General features: G+C 42.6%; 1 protein-coding gene across 4 annotated transcripts in view; it reads right to left on the bottom strand.

The window, feature by feature from the left end:
• Positions 1–14,130, bottom strand: part of pcloa (piccolo presynaptic cytomatrix protein a) — a 57,532-nt gene extending 43,402 nt beyond the window's left edge. For all 4 annotated transcript variants that reach the window (XM_087830943.1, XM_087830939.1, XM_087830940.1 and 1 more), the window contains exons 1-3: positions 13,651–14,130; positions 10,530–11,520; positions 7,912–8,925 (exon numbers count right to left, since the gene is read on the bottom strand). In XM_087830943.1, coding sequence (XP_087687069.1) covers positions 7,912–8,925; positions 10,530–11,520; positions 13,651–13,862 — 2,217 coding nt within the window. In that variant the 5' untranslated portion in view covers positions 13,863–14,130. The remainder of the gene's footprint in view (positions 1–7,911; positions 8,926–10,529; positions 11,521–13,650) is intronic.
• Positions 14,131–24,118: the final 9,988 nt, after the last annotated feature.

Here is a 24,118-nt window from a genome sequence, read left to right as displayed (position 1 = left end):
CCGTGAAGTGGACGTCCCAAGAAGACGACAACACAAGAAGACAGTTCCCTCACCCTGTCGGCAGTCAAGAACCATAGGGAGTCTTCTACAGTACAGGTTTGGAGGATGTTATAGCCGACTGTTCTCTACCCAGACAATCTGGGATAGACTGCAGACAGCCAAACTCTAGTGGAACCTGAATATGTAGAGAAACTTTATGTCCAGCAATGAGTCCAGATTTTGCCTCTTGCAGTTGATCAGAGGGTCAAGGCCACTTAACACTTGTGGGATTAGCTTGAGCTTGGGGCTTGTGGCTAACAGTGTGTTACCATGCTGGTGACCACCACGAGGATGAGGTGCCTTGCTGTTGGGGCTGTGTAAGGTTTTTCCACATTCTACTGACGCCCCTGTTTGTTAAATGAATAAATTGTTAAGTTGGCAATTTGTCTTGTTTCTTCAGACTTCAATCATCCAATGCAATAAACGAAAACAAACAACAATCAATAGCAAACTAGAATAATAATAATAATAAAGAATAAAGAGAAACAGGAACTCAATAGTGTGGATCCCTTAAAGCATCCACACAAATAAGCTATTTGGCAGCCCACATACCCACAACCCACATACTCAACTCTCTTTTTTAAAGCAAACCACACAATCACCTTTAAGTCACAACTGCAATATTGGTCATACTCCAATTACATGTTTCCTTCAAACTTGCAAAAAGAAAAGTGTGTATTCTAACAAACATTACTCACGACGGAGACACAATTCAACACAAAAGCCAGAAATGCGTGCATATTACACCGATGTCTCGGCATATGACAGATTTTTTTTTTCCAGGCAAAGCAAAAGCAAGAGGCACAATTTGGCCTTCAGAATCTATTAGCACGACAATATAGTGCACAACCATTTTTATGTTGGCATAACTAGGGCTGGCTGTTTCCTATACATTAATAAAATCTTATATTATGTTAGGATTTTTGCATTATCAGATTTTCTGCCTGACAGTCAATTCTGCCCACAGGTGCTGTTCATGTGACTCGCAGGCGTGAGTCACGAGTGCTAAAACAAACCGCAACAGTCAGGTTGTCATGGTCTGCACTGCTTAGGGCAGCATGGGCTGGCACCCATATCCTTTGTGACACCCCTTTCCTCCTCCACCCCCCCCCCCCCCCCCCATGGGATTCCTCTTTCTGTCACAACCATATCTCTTGTCTCCTCTCGCCTCTGCTTTGGGCCTGTCCTCCTCCATTCTGCAATGAAATGTTATCTGTCTGCGTGTTTTTTTCATCTCAGTGCTCTCTTACTTTCATTTCACGCTTAAAAAGAAGACATTTTAATTAAAAAAAAAACATAGAAATACGCTTTTGAAGTTTCTGGTCTATTTCATATAATTTCTCAGTCAAGGTAGCTCCCTCCAACTGCTCTTCCTTTACCAATACCTATATTCTCCAATAAAGATGAAAGGGACCACTTTAAACGTGGGATAAAAGTTAATCCTCTTGCCTTTTTCTTTTTTCAAAAAATGCATGAAAATGATTTTTTCACAGGTGAAGCTAAGCTGTTTCCCCTCACCCACTTAAGGTCATTTAATAGTCAGACTGAGATTGTCCAAAATCCACAAACCCAACTTTCTGCTTTATTCAAATTAGACCCTTCCCTGCTGGTGAAGTAAAAGCACGTGTTGGAGTGCTGACAAGAAGGGGCAAGTGCCAGAATCTGTGTCTTCATGTGTCTCTGCTTGCCTGTCCTTTGCTCTCAGTGTGATGAGGTCCCACTGCTGGCACACTTGACGTATTCGCTTGGTGGTGTAAATGTAAGTCTTGCTAAGCATTTAAAATAAATTTTGAAAACTGCAAATTCGAAAGGGGATCATTAGAATTTCTTCTAGAATAGAGCATGAGGGGTTCTATATAAAAAGGAAGGATCTACCATTCATAGCCTAACCAAGGTGTAAGATCTGTTAATATGGCAACTGAGAGAGCAACTAGATGAATTTCTCAGTAAAAAAAATAAATAAATAAAATCAGTATAACTTTTGAGGTATGTTCTTATTTAGGTGCCAACAAAATCAACCAAAACACATCCGCAAACACACACACACAGACACACACATTCACCTTAATGTCTAAAAATACCCTCACAGCCTTCCAATGTGGCCATGTGCGGGTCTCTGTGGGTTGCCTGGTGCGGCAGAAGAAAATACACAGTTAAAGGAGTGAATATGAAAGAGGGAACACAAAGAGCTACAAAAGGGAGTGTCGAGGAGGAGGGGGGGGCTGCCCTGCAGTTGCTTGTGTTCTCCCCCCTCTCTCTGTCTCTCCCTCTCCTCTTTGTGGCTCTCTTTGGTGGCTGTGGCTATTTTTGTACGCTTCAGCCTCCTGACCAACTGATGGGAGAGCTGTGAGAGCAACTGGACTGTATGGAGCGGATTGAAAGCTATATAACTGTGATGTATAACTGTGGTTAGTTTCTAATTATTGTAAACAACAGAATCATCTAATATCTGGATTCTGCAATGACGTGTGACTTAAATAAGGCAGAAGTTCGGAGCGGGGGGGGGGGGGGGTTCAGAGATACCAAGCGCTACACAGAAGCATATTCAAGCATGTGCATAAGTGTATGTATGACCACGGAGCGAGCCTTTATCTGGCTGTGCAGACTCAAGAGGATTCAGACTGTGGGCGGAGGCGTGGGCACGATTGCAGAATAACAATGAGGAAGGAGGACACGGGAAACACATTGCAATAAATGCAGGCTAAGGTTTTAGAAACATGAGGATGCCCAACACGGGGACCTAGCGCTCAAGTGGCTTTTTGGTTTTAACCGAAACTTTACAAGCCTAAACTAACGGCTTAACTTAAGCAGATATTAAGAGAGGTGAAGTTACCGAAACAATCCGAAACGATCCTTTCCTGTCTGACCCAGAGGAGCAGATTCATGACATCTTTGTGTCATAAATAAGGAAGTGTTTACTTTTGCGCCAAGAAACCACTAGCCTAGCATTTGCATTTTGCTCTGCTTACTCTCTTTGAGGCTAAACAAATCTTGAGAAGAAAGTGATGCTAGCCTCCTAACCCGAATGTCAGTTTGACAGCAGACAAGGGTGACCTACTTACCAAAATCCTAAACTATTTCTTTCCACCATTCCACAAAAATAGGTGTACTCAACACTTTATGATCATTGCTTATTCATTTTCCAGGATGACAATTTTTTAAGATCTTGTAGTTGTGACTAAATACAAAAATGGCAAACTGGAATAAAGCAGTTCAGTTTCTAGGATACATTAACCAACAGCCAGAAAGTATTTAATAATTAAGTTAGGGAGAGCAGTTACAGGATAGCAAAGCATAATCTTGTAGATGTTGGCCAATGTCAAGTGGGGGGAAAAAGCAAAAAAAAAAAAAGAGGAAACACCATGCATCTTCATAACTCTCGTTTATATGTTTTTATACATCTTTTCATATTTAATTTATCTAAACAAGGCTCGCTGGTAGAGTGTACTGTGGCCGGTTGAGATCTGGTGACAGTGGAGGCCATTTCATGTTCAAGAAACCAGCTTAAGGTGATTTTGTGACATGGTGCATTATCCTGCTGGAAGCATCCACCAGCCGATGATCCTCTCTGTGGTCGTAAAGGAGTGGACGTTGTCAACAACAACACTCGGCAGGCTGTAGTGTTTACATGATATTCATTTGCTGTTAATGGATCCAAAGTGTGCAAATAAAATATACCCCACACCATCACGCCTCCAGGATCCAGCCACAGCAGTTGATATAAAGCAGCATGCTTTCATGTTGTTGACAAAAAATTCTGGCTCTGCTATCTGAATGTTGAAGTACACATCGAGACTCATCTGTCCAGGCAACATTTCTCCTTCTGTTGTCCAATTTTGATGAGCTCGTGAGAACTGAACCCTTAGTTTCCTGTTTTTAGCTGATAGGAGTGGTACATGGTGTGGTCTCCTGCTGCTGGAGCATTTGATGTGTTCCACATTCAGAGATGCTCTTCTGCATACTTTGGATCTAATGAGTGAATATTCGAATCGCTGTTGCCTTCCTATCAACTTGAACCAGTCTGGCCATTCTTCACTGACTTCTGACATCAACAAAGCATTTACACCCAGAGACGTTGTGCTCACTATATATTTTCTCCTTTTTGGACCATTCTCTGTAAACCCTACAGACGGTTGTTTGATAAAATCCCAGTAGATCAGCTGAAATACTCAGCTGATCTACTGGACTTCAAAGCACCATGTTTGAAGTCACTTAAATCTCCTTTCTTCGCCATTCTGATGCCTGGTTTGAACTTGAGCTTGTATTGACATAGTCCAAATGCATTAAGAGTATGAACTAGGGTTGGGCGATTGGACAAATATATCGACAATCGATGATAGCCTGAACCCATCGGCGATCGTTTTTACAAAGGCGATTTATTTATTCATTTGCCCATGAGTAAGTTTGCTAATAATGATGGAGCTAACAGAAGCAGTCAACAGAAAAAAAATAATAATAATAGCGCTGTTTTAACGGCACCCTCTTTCATCTGCAAGCAAATGTACCCTCCTCAGAGGGTGGTTACACCCTTAGGTTTACCTCTTTCATACCAAATTGGCGACTTTATATTTTTTTAGTGCTGTTAGTGTTAATGCGCCGTCATCACGACTAACACGATTAACAATTAACCCATCTGGAGCGCAGACTGAGTCAAAATCCCTTAAATGTCTCTGTCAATGCATTTCGGGCACTTTGTCCAAAGTCTTTTCATTCTGCGCTCCAGATAGGTTGAGCGCGTTAAAATTTTTAATTGCGTTAATTGTGATGACCGTGTTAACGCTGACAGTCCTATTTTTTGGGGGAGGGGGGAAATTAGTTTGTCCATGTTTGGACTTCTGAGTTGTAAAGGCGCAAATCAGTCCATGCACGATTACATTGCTCCGCCCATCAAAATATCTGCCCATGCGCGAATATATCGCCCATCGTCGATTATTGGACTGACGAGTGTCGGTTGGAAAATTTTTTACATATCGCCCAACCTTAGTATGAACATTACATTAATATGTTCAATTTCAAAACCACAGATTACCTTCTGCAGAATTGAAATAAAAAAGGTGGAAATCTCGCTGGTTTGTGTAGGTGGAGGTGACACAGAGTGTAACTCACAACTCTACTCTTAGCTCTGACTCTCTGATTTGCACTTCCCATTTTACGTAAGGCTCCTCTAAAAAGCACACTCATTACTGATAAGGACAATGTGACACGGAGCCTGAGCTAAAGTAACACTGCTGAGCAGCAGACACACATTTACACACTTTCCCTACTTCAAAGGGGGCCCCATTGGTAAAAGCAGGGGGATAGCACTGTTCAGGGAGGGTTCTCATAGAGAATACACTGTCTTTAAAAACACAGGTATTAGGAAAGTCGTTCTTTGTCTTATAAGGATAGGAAAAGACCAAGAATACAAAAGAGTGGGAAATACAAAAAAGACAGAGAAAATAGGACAAAAATGCAAGCAAGGGAGCTGTGTTTGAAAGAAAGCAAGCAACAGAGAAAACACATTAAGGTGAGTGCCTTTCCTTCCAGGGTGGCTATTTTCACAACTCATATTGATGGGATTAAGCAGAAACACCTGAGTCGGGGCTCACGCCTCAACAGAAATGGCAGACTTCCAGTTGCCCTTTAAATCCTTTCAGGACACAGAGATTATGGCTACACATGCTGACACATTACAGTGCAGATGGACGCTCACCCTTCAATATTTCAACAAAGTGACACATTTTTAGCAAACAGACCCTGAAATGCCTTATTTCTAATCCTTGCACACGCACACTGTGAGAACAAAAACACACTAAAAGAAGCAGCTCTCCTGAAGTGTGAAGGCTCACCTGAGCCTACTCAGCCAAATGTCAATAGCTCGACAATCTCACAAATTAAACAAACTGTCCCCTCCCACACACACATACACACACTCGCCACACACTCTGCACCACTCACGTCAGCAACTAAACCCTCTGACAGCTGACATTATGGCAGCGAATGACACACGAGTGAGGCGTACTACGTAGGGGGCAGATGACTCAACCTAGGTGCCGTGTGTGTGTATGTGTGTCTTTTATGTCAAACCTTCAAAAGCTTGGTCACAACTTCAGTCAGAACCTTTCATTTTTATTCAACGTATGTGTCTTATTCAGCCCTGCAAGAGAAAGAAATAGTCATCCCTCGCCGTAAGAATTTCTAGCTACGCCTGTCCTAAAAACAAAACGGAGTCGGGCTTCAAGAAAAGAGGATGTTAAGAGGACTAATCTATGTCCAATTAGAGCATCAGTGGCTTGAATGCCCATCTCGCCTTTGTAATTACATTTCCCCCTCCATGCTTGGCCTCAATTAAGTGATTCAGCTCCTCAGTCTCCCAGCAAGCATGCGCAATTAAAAAAAATCCGAGCTTCAGAAGACGACAACAGTACAAAAACTTATATACTTATATATATAATAGTCCTGTCACCACTGTAAACTAATAGTGGTCATATATAAAAGGGGAGTGTAGATGTGACCGTGACTTGCTTGTGGACTCTCATCACTGGACTGCCAGACATGGGAGTGAGGGGTGGGTGCAAAAACTTGAGTGTAAACACAGAAACTCCCTGTTTAAAGGTTGTTTGTGTGCCAAACTCCAGGAGACTCCTGGGATTGCTGGCTGTAGCATTTTCTTTAACAAACAGATATGAAAGCGGAATGGGAAAATGGGAATAAGGATATTTTTCATAATGTCAAACTGCCTCTGAACTGGCAGCGTTCACAAGCTCATTCTCAGCTTAGAGCCAGAAATACACAGCAGATTACCAAACCTTGACCTAACAAAGCAGTTATCACGTGAAACCAGGATACAGCTTCGGCCCAGGCAAACACGTGTTTGCGCTCTGAGTGGCATGACTATGTCAAGAGGATATTAGCCATCCCAAGTGACCACTAGCTTTAGTTATGTTATACTTTAGTTCTCAATGGATGTTTGATCTAATTGTGAGATGTGACTCAGATACGCTATAAACAAAATTGGGACAATTCACATGTTCACGTGGGTGCAGCATATGTGACTATGCTTTGCCTGCATGCTGGGAAACTGCTCAACCAAAAGCACTTTTTGGCCTCTGTTCCCATTATATACTGATTCGACACCACAGAGTACCATCTGCTGTGTGGAACTCAAAGCACGGTCTCACAGTGCTGCTTCCACATGGAACAACACGTGGAAAACACCAGCAAACCTGTCCCCGCACCTTGATAGATAACCAGGCTGGAAGTGACTGGTTGGAGATGCTTTCACACGCAGAAAAGCAGACAAATAAGCATTGGCATTTACATATTTACCAAGTCGCATGTATCCAGTTTCACAATTAAAGACTGCTCTATATAAAGGAAAGCGTGCATTCGCTACACATGACCACGCAAGCGCACACAGCCACATGCACACATATACAGACACACAGTGTTCAGTCAAGTGCTCTTTGATGATGAGTCCTCCATTTAAAAAAAAAAGCTATTCATCTTCACGTGTCTGGCCGCGCTCTCAGCTAAAGAAAGCTTGACAGTAATGAGGCTTACAGATTTTTTTAAACGTTGCATAATTGACCACATCCATTAATTCAGCGGTCAAATATGTGCAGATGCCATTACGCTGTCTATCTGAGTCAAACTAATAGACTTAAAAGAAGAAATAAAGGGTATTTTTGCGAGATGCTAGTGGGGAAAACGTTCAACTGAATAGTCCTAATTGTATTTCTACTGTGACCTATTTCAACGAAACATCTAGAGGATGTTTGTGTTCTATTTATATACACCAGAATGCATAAATTAGCAGTAGGTGCACGGTGCTGAGAGCGCAGGAAGCTGTAGGGGTGTAAGAAAACAGTGACAATGATAAGGGTTTCTTACCTCTCCTAAGTGAGGAGTAGGATTGAATCCACACAGATTGCACACTGTCTTCTTGCACTCGGTGCAGAGGCTGTAGTTAGGCGTGTCTGTCGAGCCAACGTTTAGCTCCACATTACACAGAGGGCAGTTTTCCTTCGTCGCTGGAGCTGAAGCGGGCACGGGTTTGGTTTCCGGGGCTTTCTCTTCCCGCTCCACAGAAATGGTTCTGGGGGGTTTCTTGGTCTTAGGGGGCGGTGTTTCAGGAGCAGAGTCTGAATCAGGGGGAGAGCCAGGGCCAGAGAGGGGGGAGTCAGGTGGTGAACCGGGACCAGAGTCTGCAGGGGAGTCAGGTGGTGACCCAGGAGTTGAACCCTTTGCTTTATCTTCCTCTCCCGTGACAAGACTGGTGGCTGAGCTCAAGAGGGATGATCCAAAGCTAAACATTTGAGATGTGGCCGCAGGAGTTTTAGTGGACTCTGTCAAGCCTCCAAAACCTCCAAACAACTTCCCAGCAACAGATTCCTCCTGTTTTGGAGCAGCCTGGGCCTGAGGCTTCGACGACTCCATCAACCCACCAAACCCACTAAACAGTTTTCCCGTGACTGACTCAGCAGCGTGTGAAGCAGCTGCTGGTGGCTTAGCTGCATCTGTGAGCCCCCCTAAACTGATACCTCCCAACCCTCCAAAGAAGCTTGATTCCTGCTTGGGTTTAGCTGGGGACTGCTGAGGACTGGACTTCTGAATAATGGGGCGACCCGTCTTGGGGTCGATTTTGGGGGATCCTGCGACTGAGGAGCCTGGTGAAAGCGGTCCTGGAGAGGTAGGACCTGGGGATTTCTGCCTTGGTGTGGTTGGTGGCGTTAACCCTTGGTCGGAGGTGCTTTGCTGTTTTATCAGGAGCTTTCCAGGTTTTCCCGATGCCTGTCTCTGAGGAGAGGGTGGGGCGGAGCCTTGCTTGGGCTTCGTCACACCAGGGGGATCCATTCCTCCCATGGCTCGCTGCATCTGACAGTTCAGACACAGCCACTCTTTACCCTGTGCATGAAAGAAAAGATACAAACAAAGCATTAGTTAGATGCACCAGTGACAAGTGTAAGTACAGTATATGCCCAATAATTAACTTTAATCGCAAATAAAAGACACGACCAAATAATTTGCATCTCAAATGATGCTAATTCCTGTTTTTTCATCAACAACATTTACACAAATACTAATCAGTCAAAAAAAGCAAATAATATTCATGCATCAATGCCAGGTTATAGTACCTTTATTACAAGTGGTCTATATGTTGATGATAACTGGCTGTCTTTTGTTGCCTTTGTTTACACCATACAGGAGTTATCAACACCTGTTCTTAAAAAAGCCGGGTTTACAGCAGAGAGCTCTTTGTTCAGTGTTTGGCTATCTCCTTGGTTTCCACTGTGTGCAAAGTACAGTGTTCAAAAGGGTCAGTGCTGACAGGCTGATCGCTATCTAGAAGAATGTGTATTTGTATTTGTAGCGTAGAGCAGTGTGCGTATTTTTGTGTGTAATGGTCGCCTATTTATTGCGTAAATGTAAACAGATCAATCCGTCCAACATATGCAAATACGCTGGCTTTCGAAGAACAACCCAAGTATAAATGGCAAAGCTGTGTACAGTCTGTTGCAGATAAGAGTAATAAACGTAGGTGATGATATATTATTGTATCAGCTGCTACTTGCAGCGATAGAAGCACGCTCTAAGAGTTGCATACACCCTTGGTGGACTTTCCCCTTTGCATATTTGGGGATATTTTAAAGGCCTAGTGTCTGTCTAAACATGCACCCAAAAATCAAAGCCTCTTGTTTTAAAAATGTGCCTTCTGAACTATCCCAGTGTTATTACGCACATCAGCCGATCTCAAGAAGAAACTCGAGCAGATGGAACCAGCCATTCGGCTCTGCTATAATCATGGCCCACTAGCGTTTACAGTCCATGTGTGACTGAGTGTCCTCACGGCTGGCACGGTATCTTCCTGTGGCCATGACATGAGTCACCTTGATCAACATTCCCTGGGTCCATATGGTCCCTCTGTTCCTCAAATCGTCTGCAACTCTTATTAAATGCGCTCCTTCTGCCAGGCTCACGGAACAGCGATATGCTGTTAACAGGCGAGCGCTGAATTCAGCTTCAGCGCAAAGATGTGCACCTTGGCTAGTTATCTTGACTTCTTTTTTATGCTGCAATCATTTTTCTTTGTTGGTCTATTTAGGATGAGGACGCTAACTTCCATTGTTTACAAATCAGTTTGACTAGTCATTTTATGGTGACTTCAATGCAGAGCCGAGACGTCTTCCTACTGGCAGATTATATTTATTAAAAACCCCCAGAAAAACTGATGTTTCACTGACATAAAATCTAATGATACTTGGCCTTTTCCACACACTGTCATCATAACATAAACTAGATTGTGTAATATTAGTTAAATGCCAGTATACTAACATAGGAATTATACATGTTTTTTTTTTACCTTTAGATGTCTGGAAAGCACAGATCTGTGGGTGCTGACATGAAATGAATCATTTGGGATGTTATACAAGGTGTGATAACTCTTTTAAAGTCTTCATGACAAGAAAGGGGTTCGAGGAAAAAAAAAAAAGTGAACAGTCGTGTCTTACCGCTGAGTCTGGGGGGCTGAATCCACACAGGCTGCAGACCTGGTTCTTACACTCAGTGCAGTTATTGTAATTAGGTGGGTCCTTAGATCCAACGTTCAGCTGGGTGGTTTTACACAGTGGGCAGATCCCAGCTGCAGGCTTTCCAGTTCCCTGCTTAATAGGGGGCCCAGCAGTCTTTCCTGGGGCTTCAGGATGTGCACCGGGCCCTTGTGGCACTTGCTGTTTGGGTCCAGGTTTCCCAGGTCCTTGTTGTTGTTGTTGCTGTGGTGGCGGACCACCTTTTTGTTGGAGAGGGCCTCCCTGTTTGGGTCCTTGACCCGGTGGTCCTTGACCTGGTCTGGGTGCCTGTGACCCTGGTGGGCCTTGACCCGGTGGTCCTTGACCTGGTCTGGGGGCCTGATGCCCTGGTGGTGCTTGGCCAGGAGGACCTTGGCCTGCTTTTGGCCCTTGGCCTGGTGGTCCCTGAACTTGTCTGGGTCCTTGACCAGGGGGTCCTTGCCCTGGCTTTGCTCCCTGTCCAGGAGGGCCCTGACTCTGTTTCTGGGGTCCTCCCTGCTGTGGTCCCTTCGGACCTGGCCCTTGCTGTGGGCCTTTCCCTTGTGGCTTCCCTCCCTGCTTGGACTCAGAAGCTGCAGGCAAGCCTTCCTCCTCTTCATCCCCAAACAGTCCAAATTTGGGAATGTTGACAGTATCACCCATGGAGGATATGGAGGAGGAGACAGACGAAGTCATAGAAGATACAGCGCTCAGGGGGTTGGCCCCGCTGAGAAAACTGGAGCCAAACATGCCGGATGACTTGGTCTCAGGGTCTTTTGGCTCCTGCCGGAATCTTGATTCAAAAAGGCTAAGAGACGAAGGGCTGCGGCCTGGTGTGGGCTTTCCGAGTGGACCCTGGTTGAAGGCGTCAACAGTTCGGCTTTTGCTAAGACCTGTTGGGCCCCTGGAGGCTCCTACCTGCTGGGAACGCTGCTGTGCGTCAGATTCTGATGGTCTGGAAGAAAGAAAACAGACACATATAGGTTTATCTGTTAGACAGATAGATAATAACACCTAACTGGAAACGAAGACTTTAATATCTGGATAGTTGCAAAATCCACTTCAACTCGACCTTCATCCATTAATCTTTGTATTTTTAGAGAACAAACCAACATCTGGCGGCAGTTGAAAATTTGCCTTTGGCTGAAATTAACACATTTATGGAGCTTCAGATAAATGTGCACTGTCCCTGAAAAACAACTCGTTTGTGTTATTGTTTCTGCTTGAATCATTCATATTCACTTTGACACTCCAACACATTTTCTGAACAAACGCTAAAAAAAACCCAATCACATCAGCACCACACGCTTTAACATCTACATGAGCCTTTTGTCTTAGTTACGCGTACATTAATGCTTAATAAAGCTTCCTTTTTCCAATAATATTGTGAATTACAGAGGATAGGAACATTTATCATCTCCTTTTTTTCTTGGACTGTTTGCATGCTATGCTGTTAATCCTTTCAACAACAAAACCTAAACTTGTAAACGCCTAAACTTCATCTGTAGCATCCCTCTGCTAATAACACAAGCTAAGCCCGTAGCTCTCAGGCCTATTCAACACATCAGTGAGCACAAAATGTGTAGTGAGCAGCCCTGGGGTAAAGCTGACAGGAAAGTGAATACCGTTGAATGACATGGGAGTGTAGATTGTTGAGATAGAGAGGGGAGACGCTTGGCTCCACAGGGGTAAGCTGAGACGTGTTTGTTAGCTCAGACTGAGAGGCAACATGCAGTAAGCACAAGCCTAGCCAAAGGACTGCAGGATATTTAGAAAAATGCATCAATGTGCTAATGGACCGACTGGATACTGTTTGTTATTGTATCACCATGTGTGTATGCAACATACAGCCGAGATATATTGGTTCTGCTGTTTTAAAGTCTCTGAGGCTTTGGCCATTATTAAATTACATCCTTAGGCAATAAAATTTAATGCAGTAATGAATACATGTGATTATTTTTATAGTGAGCACAGGCTATGTGGGGGTACTTTAAGAGCCGAGCAAACAGTGAAAAGTAGTGGCGGCGCAATGCTTGCTGTGAGCCAGCCCGCTGCATTGTGGATTTCAGGACCACGGACAGCGATCAGCCTCATTCCAGGGCAGATGTGTCCACAACAGAGGATGAAATCCGACTTAGTTAAACGTTCAGCTGCGAAGACATATATGAGTGATGACATTAACGCCTGTTCTGTTCTATTTATAGTCATATTAATATTGATGTGCCCCCTCCCCCCACTCTCAGCCTCTAGCTCAGATATAAATACCCCCCCCCTTCCCGCTGGAGCCAATTAGTAAGGCAAATCTTGGCATTTTATCCCACACCTATTCACAAACCTTTCACCGTGATAAACATGACGTAAAACCCAAATCTGCATATTGTTTTCGTCGGCAGGTTTCTACACCCCAGTTTCACAACCCAGCATCCCCCACCCCCCACTCCTCCTCCACGACACCATCGGTTAAAATCCAATTCGGTGAAATTCAGGGGTAAACGTTTAATTGGCGCGCATTCACGGCTGACGGTGTCGGGTTTGTTTTTAGCTGGGTGTTAAGGCGTCGTTCGATCGGAGAAAAACACACTAGGCACGACAGATTTTCTTACCCAGCAGGCATTTCGAAAATTTCGCATAAATACTGGAGGTGTGTCTCTTACGCACATACCACACATAAACAGTGACCAATACTGTATATTTCTTAATACGGAACACACACACATACACACAAATCGTTTGCTGGGTTAAAATGAGACGTGTATGTCTGCGTTAGAAGCGCGAATGGCTGTACGACTTAATTGCCAAGAGAGACATCACAGCCATGCAGATCATCAGATCTCGGTGATTATCCATAAGAGCGAGCTCTAAGAAGGGAATCATTTCTTGGAGCGGTTGACATGATTTTTTTTTTTTTTTTAAAAATGGGCGTGATCGGGCTCTCTGCCTCCTTTAGAGCATCTCAGATTCCCAAACGATGCTTCACACAACCACAACACATCCACTCGTGCCCATCCTCTCTCCGTGTCGTATAAAATGGCCTGGTTAGTGTGGGTATTTGAAGTGCATCATAAATGCGGTTTAAATTCCCTGCCTTCGTCCAGCCGCCGCGCCTCCGGGCTGCCTGCCTTGCGCCCTTGACATCGCCGCGGAGAGCTGCCGCCTCTGCTCCTCGCTGAGTTCACTCAGGTTGACCGGTGTCCCGTCTGAGACCCGGTAAAAGCCCCCCTTCCCGTCAGGTGCCAGCCCCTCGGGTAGCCCAGACGGCGGCCCCTCGCCTCCTTCAAGGCTTGCTTCGTTCCCCATGATCGGCCCCTCCCGTCCCCCTGTTCTCGGATCAATGCGCGATCCTCTTCTCGGTTTTTTATCTCCAGCGGGAGAAAGCGCTGCGAAGATGCTGCTCCTCGGTTTCTCGAAACATCTCAGATGATTTGTGACGGCGGTTACTTTACGTTCAGGTTCGGTGTTGCCCTCTGTTTCCTTTCACGACGTTTTTCTGTCCCTCGCATCTCTGCAGCTGTAGCTACAGCACAGTTAACCACAGTTTTCCGTAAGAGGGGTCTCCGTTTTTACAACCGCTCACAGCCACAAAAGATGGTTTCCGGTACAGTCTTACAAAATAAAATCAAAATTAAGAGGAAAGGAAAGCGTTTTTTTTTTCTGAGCATTTAAAACGTAAACTGCGCAGACAACGACGTATTTGGACTAGTGAAGGTTAAAAACGGATTAGTAAGGATGTTGTAAATGAAAATGAATGAAAAAAAGAAACCAATTTATCCTTAAACGTTTCATCTTCAATTATGACATTTGGATGCCTTTATAGTGAAGCGGAATTCGACTTCCGCTTTGTGATACTTGACGTTTTCACGCAGGTTTTCCACCAGCCTCTCAGCTCTGATGCCCACCGCGCATGTTCTTCCTCTGACAGGTGATCCGAAGACATCAGCGGGGGAAAATATGGATTTAAAGGAGACCTATTCGTCATAATGTACGGTTCACTGATGCCTTCGTTTTGAGTCGTATGTTCAGCTTCTCACAAGTTAAATCAGGTAAAACAGATCAGACAGCTGAACGCATTTGGAGCTCCTTGGAAGTGTTTGTTGATGTTGCTGTATAATGCCCACACCTGGACTAACCATTCAGTTATAGTTAAATTATATAGATCTAATATAAGGAGGAAAACAATCACAAAGTATGTAACGGACATCTGCAGTAGTCCACAGATGACTCCTAACAAGAAGAGTAATTCATATGCCTTTTCAGTTGGCAGCTGTACATCTCTCTTTCTCAGTTTTTTTTAATCCAAAATACATTATATTGTCAGCTATGATAATGTGCATTTGAAATCAGGTTTCACTGACTGAAGCCAGATAAGTTGCAATGAATTCTTTATCTCCTCTCTCCTTGTGAAGATTTAATTGCTGTTGTTATCATGAAGAACACAGCACAGGATCAAATGAGCGTAATATAAAAGGAGGGTAATGAAAAGACAACGCAGAGGCAGCAGTATGTTGCATCTTTACAGCATAACACCACCACAGCAACACACACACAACAGTCCAAAGCTGTAAACAGAATTACATTAAACCTGCCCACATGTTGCAAATTAAACCTACAGTGTATTTAGCTCTATTGTCTTGAGAACATGCACAGCAGGCCACCAGATTCGGCAAGTAGGATATTAAAATATGTCGTCTCCGCTGTACATCAAGGAGATATGTCACGATATGACAGCAAGTGCTCATTTGCTGTTTTGCACGTGGAGCTCTGAGGGGGGAAATGTGTCCTCACTTTACCCAGTTCAAAGCCCTTAGTACCTGGACTAGCTTGGTAAAGGGAAAAACTGGGTAACTAGACAGTGCGGTAGAAACACCAAAGACCAGAGCTTTAGTGCTTGTGTCTATTTCTTCCTGTTATATTAATAAGAGAATGGTTAGGAATATGAGCATGTGGCACTACAAATCATCATTTTACCACTGTTTACATGTCATGACAGCCCCTGCAAGTGGGATGATATTTGTTTGTCCTTCAGATATCTTTGTTTTTAGGCATTGAAAGCCATAAGCCTACACACGAGAGTACAGTCTTTTGATTTTTTGCTATAAATATGTTGGAATAGAAATAATTAGATAAAAATATTTGATAAAAATCTGCCATACAACCTATTCAGAGAGATTATTTAATGAAAATTTGGTATAGATGACATTTTAATTCAATTCAATTCAATTTTATTTTATTTATATAGCGCCAAATCACAACAAAAGTCGCCTCAAGGCGATTTTAGATCAGATGATCACTCTTGTGTCTAAGACCAAAATTTGGGGCAAACAGCCCCCCATCCCCTCAAATTTAGAGTTTTTGATTAGTGTTTTTTTTATATATATATATATAAACATGTACACAAATTATGGAGAAAAAAAAAGTTATTTCATCAGAGTTAAAAACCAGCAAGGATTCCAGAAAGTTACTCAAAACATAGGCCAAGAAACAGTCCAGCACATGATTTGCACAATGTGTTTTTTTAGTGCTGATTAAAGAAACAGCACCAACAGTACCCAACAGTACCTTATTGAATATTTGTTTCATCCCCCCATCATACGCTGCTACTCCCTTTATTCTATTGCACAATACTATGTCACTTTCTAGAATCGCCTGCACTGATAGTTAAGTTATTTATTCTCCAGGATATAGTTATATATATTACTTCGTTAGAGTTATGTGATACTATGTCATGCACTATCCTACTGTATATTACTGTATACTACTATTCTTATTGTATATATTGTATGTCTTATTCATCTGTTCCTCTGTCTCTCCTGCTGCTTTGAGCATGTACATGACAAAAGAATTTCCCTCGGGATAAATAAAGCTATTCTTATTCTTAAAACAAGGAGTGTGTAGGGTTATTTTTGGGGTGTGTGTTTAGCTATTATTTTTTGGCAAGATAGTAAAGAGCAGACAGGAAAATAGGGAGAATGACATGCAGCAAATGGTCTGGGGTGGATTCAAACCCAAGCCCCTGCAGCCTTTTGGCATATGGCTCCCCCACACAACCAGGTGAGCTATAATAGCCTCCCCCCCCTTCTCCAGTTTCCAGTTTTTATTGACACCCAAGCTAACCGTGTCCTGGTTGTAGCTTCACATTTAAGTGAAGATGTGTGTTAGGCATCTCATTTAGTTGCAGAAGAAGAAGAAAAAGGCCAAATGTCACATTCTTTGTTTCTTATATTTTAGAGTAGGAAAATGTTAACCATAATTGGTGTGGCTACAGCATTCAAATCCACGCTTTACTCCATCCCTTTCACTGTTTCCTGTAATGCTTTGCTTTTTCTCTTAGCCTTTAGTACCTCTTTCTGCAAAAACATGCTTTCTTCACCCTAACTTCACCTCTTTGGCTTTCACAGATGTGGATATTTTTATAGTTGTCTCCCTCTTTCTGCTTTCTTCCTGCTTCCTCTCCTCCTCCTCACCCTCCTCCTCACCTAAACGAATGTGTACGTGTAGGCAGAGGTGAGTTTCGGTGTCTGTCTTCGGTGATAAATGATGGTGGTGTAGCGATTGCTCGGTTCCTCCCCTTCTTTCCACTGACTGCCGAAGCATGCCCTGATTGTCTCTACGCTGTGAGGCGGAAGCAGTCCATACATACGCCTCCGTCTCTGGCGTGTGTGTGTGTGTGTATGTCTCATCCACATAGTCACATAAACACACAGACTGAAGTATTCAGTGATGCAAAGCAAAAGCATTCACCCAGACAGACAGACGGGCAGACAGTCACACACACAAACACAAACCAGCGTACAGGCGCAACATCAAACACAGGCCTAGGGACAAGCACTCTCTGAGGCATGTGCAAACCCAGCAATTTATACAGACACATACACACCTGCATACAGTGTACACATACACTTATTAGTACAGTGCTACCAGGGCCCTTTAGGCATGCTTCTGTTATAAAAAGCAAAACTGCAGAGGAGTGAAATGAGTATTCAGATTATCTTGTTAATTAAGAGAATGAATCAATACAAAACAATCTGAAAGCACTGCATTACAAGTAGAAATCCAACACTCCCAGGATCATGAAAAGTAATTTTAATACACCACTTCACTGGACATGTTCACACTCACGAGGCAAACATACACTAAAGCATTGATTTAGCCTTTAATGAGACATATATTTGTTTAATTTTTTTTTATGTTTTATGAAGAACCTTAAATCAAAAATGCAACCACAGCTTTCTGGACTAGAAATGTACAATACTTCCTTCTGTATTAGAGTAGAAGTTCCTTAAAGTGTAGCTTAAAAGTACAATAAAACTAAACTTTAGTAGTACTTTAGGTACTCTCCAACACTGAATCAGGTGTCCTTCTGGACACTCCGAGAGGTATGTGTGTTCATGCTGTGTAGCCTCGTAAGTGTAACTTGAGTCTGGTAACCAGATAACACACACTGGGCTGTGTTCATTAAATTTGAATAGTCAGCTGGGGTATGAAGCAAAGAAGCTAACAAATGCAACATGTACATATACATGTATTTTGCTCTTGCACACCACTGCAAAACTCAAGTTTAAACTACAATTTCCAAAGCACAAGAATAGGCTTACACTGTCAGAAAATGAACCAAATACGGCCAAACACGGCCTTGTAGATTGATTCCTTTGTGAATACAGTTCAACACCTGTTTTTCCCTTCTTATATTCTTGTCTAAAATTAAAAAAAACCTGCAAGAAATTTCCCAACTTCCTCCAAATTGCTGTCCTTATTCTAAGAAGAGCAAGCAAGAGCTACATACCTGTGTTAACGTGCACAAGTATGCGCCGCCTTCTCTCTCCAAAGTCTGTGTGCGATGAGGTGAAGCAGCTCCCAGGTGACGGTGTACTTGCAAGTGACGTTTAATTTCTGGTACATTAGGACTGAGCTTTCCTTAACCTTATTAGCGTCCTGGCACAAGCCTAATTCCGCCTTCAGTGCCAATTTTTTCCTGACCACTGAGGCACGATGGACTAAAAATATTTTTAAAGTCGCAGAGGCGCCTTCCCTTTCTTTCGTTTCTCAATCTTACTAACCTTATGCACAGGAGCGGGAGCGCGTGGTAGGCGTGCTTGAGTGCACCTGCTGCCAACACACACACACTAAGACACACTCATGCACAGACATAAGCGGCCACACTAATCCGCTTTCCCTCTGAAAGATAGGCCAATCAGACACTGCTCTGCACTGTAAGCTGTTTTCTTGTACACAGACTTCATCTGAGCACATCTCTGCTGTGACTTGGTGCCAAACTTGAGGGTCAAGTTAGCCCAGTGGGGAAAGAAAACCCACCCAAACAAAAACAAAACAAACAAGCAAGAAAAAATAGGATCCATCATCAATTATTCATCTCTTGCCAGACTTCATTTTTCCCCTCATTTCTTTGGCCTCCAAAACTGCACCGAGAGGCTTCAACACCACCATCTGTTGAACCCACTAAACACAAACAAGGGGAGTGGGTAGCAGTGGATGACATGATAGCAGCATTACAGAAAACATAGGATTACTCTGTGGTATTTAAGAAATAGGACGCTCTTCTTTCTCAGAGTATTGCTGAGGCCGTTTCCTTGGAGCTAAATTCTCTGTGAATAGTGTTCCTCACTCCCTGAAGACACACAAAGGCGTCAGATTCAGAGACTCAACACAAGTTATATAAATCCCTTTGTTTCATACAAACACACAGCAGCACAAACACAAAGAGCTGAGAATGTCGACATATATATGAGCGATGAACTGTTGAAAAGCCTGAAATCATGTTTGAAATGTGGCTTGAAATATGATGAAAACCAAATAAGACTTTTTCTTTGCTTCAACTGCACGGAGGAGGAGATGGAGTCTCACAACACCTGTCCTCATCTGCATCTTCTCCTCGATATACAAAAGGATCACAGACTCGCTGCAGTATCACAGTGGTCAGCTCAAAAGACTTCACGCTTCCAGTTTTAAAAAAAAATGCAGGAAAAAAAAAAATCTAAAATTGATGTGTGTTGGATTTGCTTCCCGGAGGTTGTTATGGTGCTAGGGTGAAGGGCGTGGGAAGGAGACTTTAACTGGTAACAGAACTGTTAATAGGATTTGCAGGTCATTGTCTGGGAGCCAATCTCCAAGCCAATTTTCCAGTAGCTGACTGATGTAACAGCAGCGTACACTTCTTGCTAAATAAAGGTGGAGTGGTTACAGCGGGGTCTTGATATGGAAAAACTGCAGGGAAAGCGGGTAATTATAGCACAAGTAGCCACAGTTTCCACTTTAGGCTCAGCTGGTGAGAGGCACAGTGATCAGTCAGCGTGACAGCACTCTGATGTTGTGTTCCTCGGAAGTTTGAATTCCTGTGAGCATACCAGTCATTGCGAAATCTGCTCAATGGAGGCGGCAGCTCGTGCTAATTAAGAGAAACTTTCTGCAGCGCATTCCACAGAAGTTGCAGTCGAGTGAAAACACAGCGCAAGGATCTTTCAGGGGGGAAACTGCCTAAAAACTGGGTTTTTAAAACAGCGGTGAGCTCCTGTGATTTAGCATTAATTTTAATGTAAATAAATAGATTATTACCTTAAAAAGGCTTCTTAGAATTTCTTTCTGTTTCCTGTGAAGTCATAAAAGAGCTATGGGGAGGGGGGAGTCGCCTCAACAGGCATTTAAGCAAATGAGACATCCCTGCTTCGGAGCTGTCATTTTAAAGTGATGTCAATTAATTATGGCGTATGGCACAGTTGCAAAGCCTGCTGCTATATTTTATGATCTCTGAGCATGACAGTGTTCGTGACAACTTATTTACTTTTAATTGAACTCACAACGAGGTCTAGTGAGACAAGAATCTATTAAAGTCATACAAACACCCGCAAACAGTGAAGGGCTTTGAAATTCACGCAGAGCTGATTATCTTTACAGCTAATATAACTCACGAATAGAAAAAGAACATTTATTTGCCCTGTTTCCACCATGGTTTTTTTTTTAAATGTATTTATTTATACCTCTTTTATACTTTACGGATCCAAAAGACTAATGTTAAGGATATACCTGTGCATCCTCCTCACATCTCCTCCAGCAGGCGTCCGATCTCATTGCTCTTCTTTTCGCCACATGCATTTTAGGATTCGAGATACCCTTCAAGATGGTACACTGGGATGAACTTAAGAGTCATGGACAAGAGGAACGTGGAGATGATGAGGCTGGTCATGGCTGCCATGGTCATGGGTTGAGTTTTATTGGACTTTTAAGTTTTGTTTATTTAATTATTCGTTGTGATTCCTGGTGCATTTGCTGCTTCAGCCTTATTCCTCCCTTATTGTTCTTTTCTCCGGTGCCATGACATGGAAGCATGCTATCCTTGCACAGGAGACAACTAGAATCATAAAGGAAACAGCCAAAAGTCTCCCAAACTAACAAAATTAAACTACCAACAGCTTTTAAATAGAAAAGATTGAAAAAAAAAATAAAGGACCCACATAAAGTCAAAGAATCTGAAAGTTTAGCTAATCATTGCATGGTGCTGGATTTATAAATTTAAATACATTTTCAATACCAAATCACGTGCACATGTTTGGACTGTGAGAGGAAGCTGGAGTTCCTGGAAACAACCCACATAAACCGCACACAGAAAAGGCTCAGACTGGAATCAAATCCAGGATCTATTTGCCGGGGAGGCAAGATTGCCACCACAGCACCGCCCCAAACTATTCTTTAATTTGAAAATGATCACGTCACTCTTTACATCAGCAACTCATCTGCGCTGCTGCGCATCAAAATATGTACTATGTATTTGCAATTCTAATCGCTGTTACTTTATCAAAAAATATCTCCGTGAGTCAGATAATAGATATCAATCTTACATTTCCTTCCATATTTCATTTTCTCAGGGTAAATATTCAGTTTGAGAGCACTCTCCTAAAGCACGACTCACAGCTATAATGGATTTGTGTTGTGTCCCTCTCCCACTCTCACTCCACATTCCTCTTTTATTCATTGCAGTGAGTTGACAGAAGTTGACATCTTAACTAATGCTACTCCAGGATCTAATGAGCTGATTCATCAGTAGTGGTACAGGACTGGGAGTAGCCCTTTGTTGGGGGAGAGGGGGAGGTAGAGTGCTCATTTTGGAAAGAGAGGTGAAAGGGTTAATGTCAAAGTAATGTGGCTTTAAATGCCAATCAAGTCATGCACACCCCCGTGGTTTATGAATCATTAACAACACACACCTGTTGTCAGGGCAGTGCGTCACAGATCGTGGCATCGTCATTTTGCCCCAGGGGAGTAAGTCCCTTGTGTTTAGCTAAACTAAACACAGATGAGTCATAGTGAGGGCAAATTCAACTGAGCATGTCCATTCAAACACATCATATTTTGGAGCTAACAAGGTGGTTACATAAAATACTCCACAGGGCTTGGGGTCATTTTCTACATGCTGCCAAATTTTTCATGTAGTATTTTCCTTGGCTTGTAAAGCTGCTTGGACCAGAGAGCATTGGCAGCCCTCGAAGATTTACCCAATCCTTGAGTGTAACTCTGCAATCTCCTCTGATTCAGTATTCTCTCCAGCGATGGTCAGGAATAGGTCATTGATCACCCCATCAATCACAAGCAATCAGCGAGCGGTACGTGGTTGAGGTCAAACTGGTGAGTGCGAATCAGATTATATCTGTACCAACACAATAAGGAGGAAGTCATGCATGACTGAATGGCTTTTAGTTCAGTCCAAATTAAGGTATCTTTAAAGTCGAGTATGTTAAGAGGCATAATTGTGACTCATTTGCATGCTATAAGTAAATAAGGAAATCCCTAAAATTCACATACTTAGCACAACAAGCACCACGGGCAGAAACAGTACAAAAAAGAGGTAACTATTTTGAAAGATGTCGATTTTATAAAGCAATAATTCTAGTGATTCTTGAGATGCATGATGGGAAATGTAGGCTCGAATCCACTGTTTTGGATTTGATGATATTAGACGGTAAAAACATGAAAGGTCTGGTTACTGACTGTGTGTGAAAGATAAAACAAAAAAATCACTGTTAAAAAAATCGAGCTGAGTGTTTTCACAAACCACACTGCCATTTTGAAACTGGACATGGCAAGTGTATACCGAGGGTACAGATCAAAGGAGAAGTAAGGATGATTTATCACAGACCATACAAGGAGAAGAGGAGTCGCCTCTTGCTGGTCATTAGAAAGAATGCAGGTTTAAAGATTTCACTCACTTCACTTTTCATACCCCAAATCTACAGCCATCCTATATACAGAGCATAGATATGCTTCACTATTATTATTACTATTACTCCTAAATGTGATCCAACCTGTACGTAAAATACTAAACTAACAGAATAGAATATTAATGGAGTAAAACCGCTATTTGTTAAGAGCAGAATCATAGGACTTTATATTAAAGAACTCCTAATTTTTAATTTGAATTATAGAGCCAGATCAATTAATATACTTTAAATACATATTAGACTGAGCAGTGGGGAAATATATTTATTTAAATCTATTTTCCATAAACCTTTCTAGATCTTGGAAGATTTAGAAAATTTTCAGCACTGTGCCAAATCCAGTCAATTAAATCAGTGTGTAGCCAAGAAAAGAAAGCTGCACCTGGAGAACACAGTAGGGTTCAGTCTTGATGGGAAATGTCATCTATCATCAAGAAGAGCTGCTTTGTATTACATCCCTCCCCCAGTTGCCATGGTTTCCAGCTGCCACTCAGCTGCAGGGTTCCTAATTATGGGATCTCTTGAAGATTACTGCAACATGTATTTTTTGTCTGCTTATTTTCTTGGTTTTTGTTTTTTTAGCCCTTTATCACCATTCCTCTTCCCCGCTGATTTCTTTCCCTCTTTCTTTCTCCCCTTTCTTTTTCCCGGTCAAGTCTGTCCCGTATTTAGCAGGTTAAAATAAAATAAACAATAAAAGGCGAATCAAATAGACCAATACGGCAAGGCTGAGTTGGTCGATTTGGTAAAGTAAATCCATTGGGCATCTTTCTTTGCCTTTAGACAATAATTCTGATGGCAAAAGAGCCAAATGGGACAGCCCAAAAAGAAAAGAAAAGAAGAAGATTACAGCAACATGCATCAGTTGCATGAAGTATAGTGCAGCTAAGGAACATTATAGACTGTGTGTCTATGCTTTAATTTTTTAAAATTTTTGATGCACAAGCATGTGCAGGAGTGGACAGTTAATGAACATGCACGAGGGCCTTCTGTTGTCATTTCCACAGTTCGCCATAACATCCTAACGTCTAACGACATCTATCTATCGCTCTCACACAGACGGACACACAAACACAGACATCTGTTGGATGATTTTTGGCACATCGCACCATGTCTCTGCCATAACCAGAAGCTGACAAAACTGCATTTGCTTAATTGAACAAAATGCTGAAATGCTACAAACTGGTTAATATGTCTATAAGCCTAAAATGTTTCTAAAATGTCACATTATTATGTCCTGTTTTTGCAGAAAATATGTGAGAGTGAAATTCTTTGAACAAATATTTGGGTGTAAAGACCAAAAGCAGCTCAGATAACCTTAACCAAACCTCA

This window comes from Neolamprologus brichardi, chromosome 17 (assembly GCF_056152115.1).
Source record: "Neolamprologus brichardi isolate AB-2024 chromosome 17, ASM5615211v1, whole genome shotgun sequence".
In the NCBI taxonomy this organism is placed as follows: Eukaryota; Metazoa; Chordata; class Actinopteri; order Cichliformes; family Cichlidae; genus Neolamprologus; species Neolamprologus brichardi.
The sequence above is the reverse complement of the archived record's forward strand: the minus strand, read 5'-3'. Positions and strand labels throughout refer to the sequence as shown.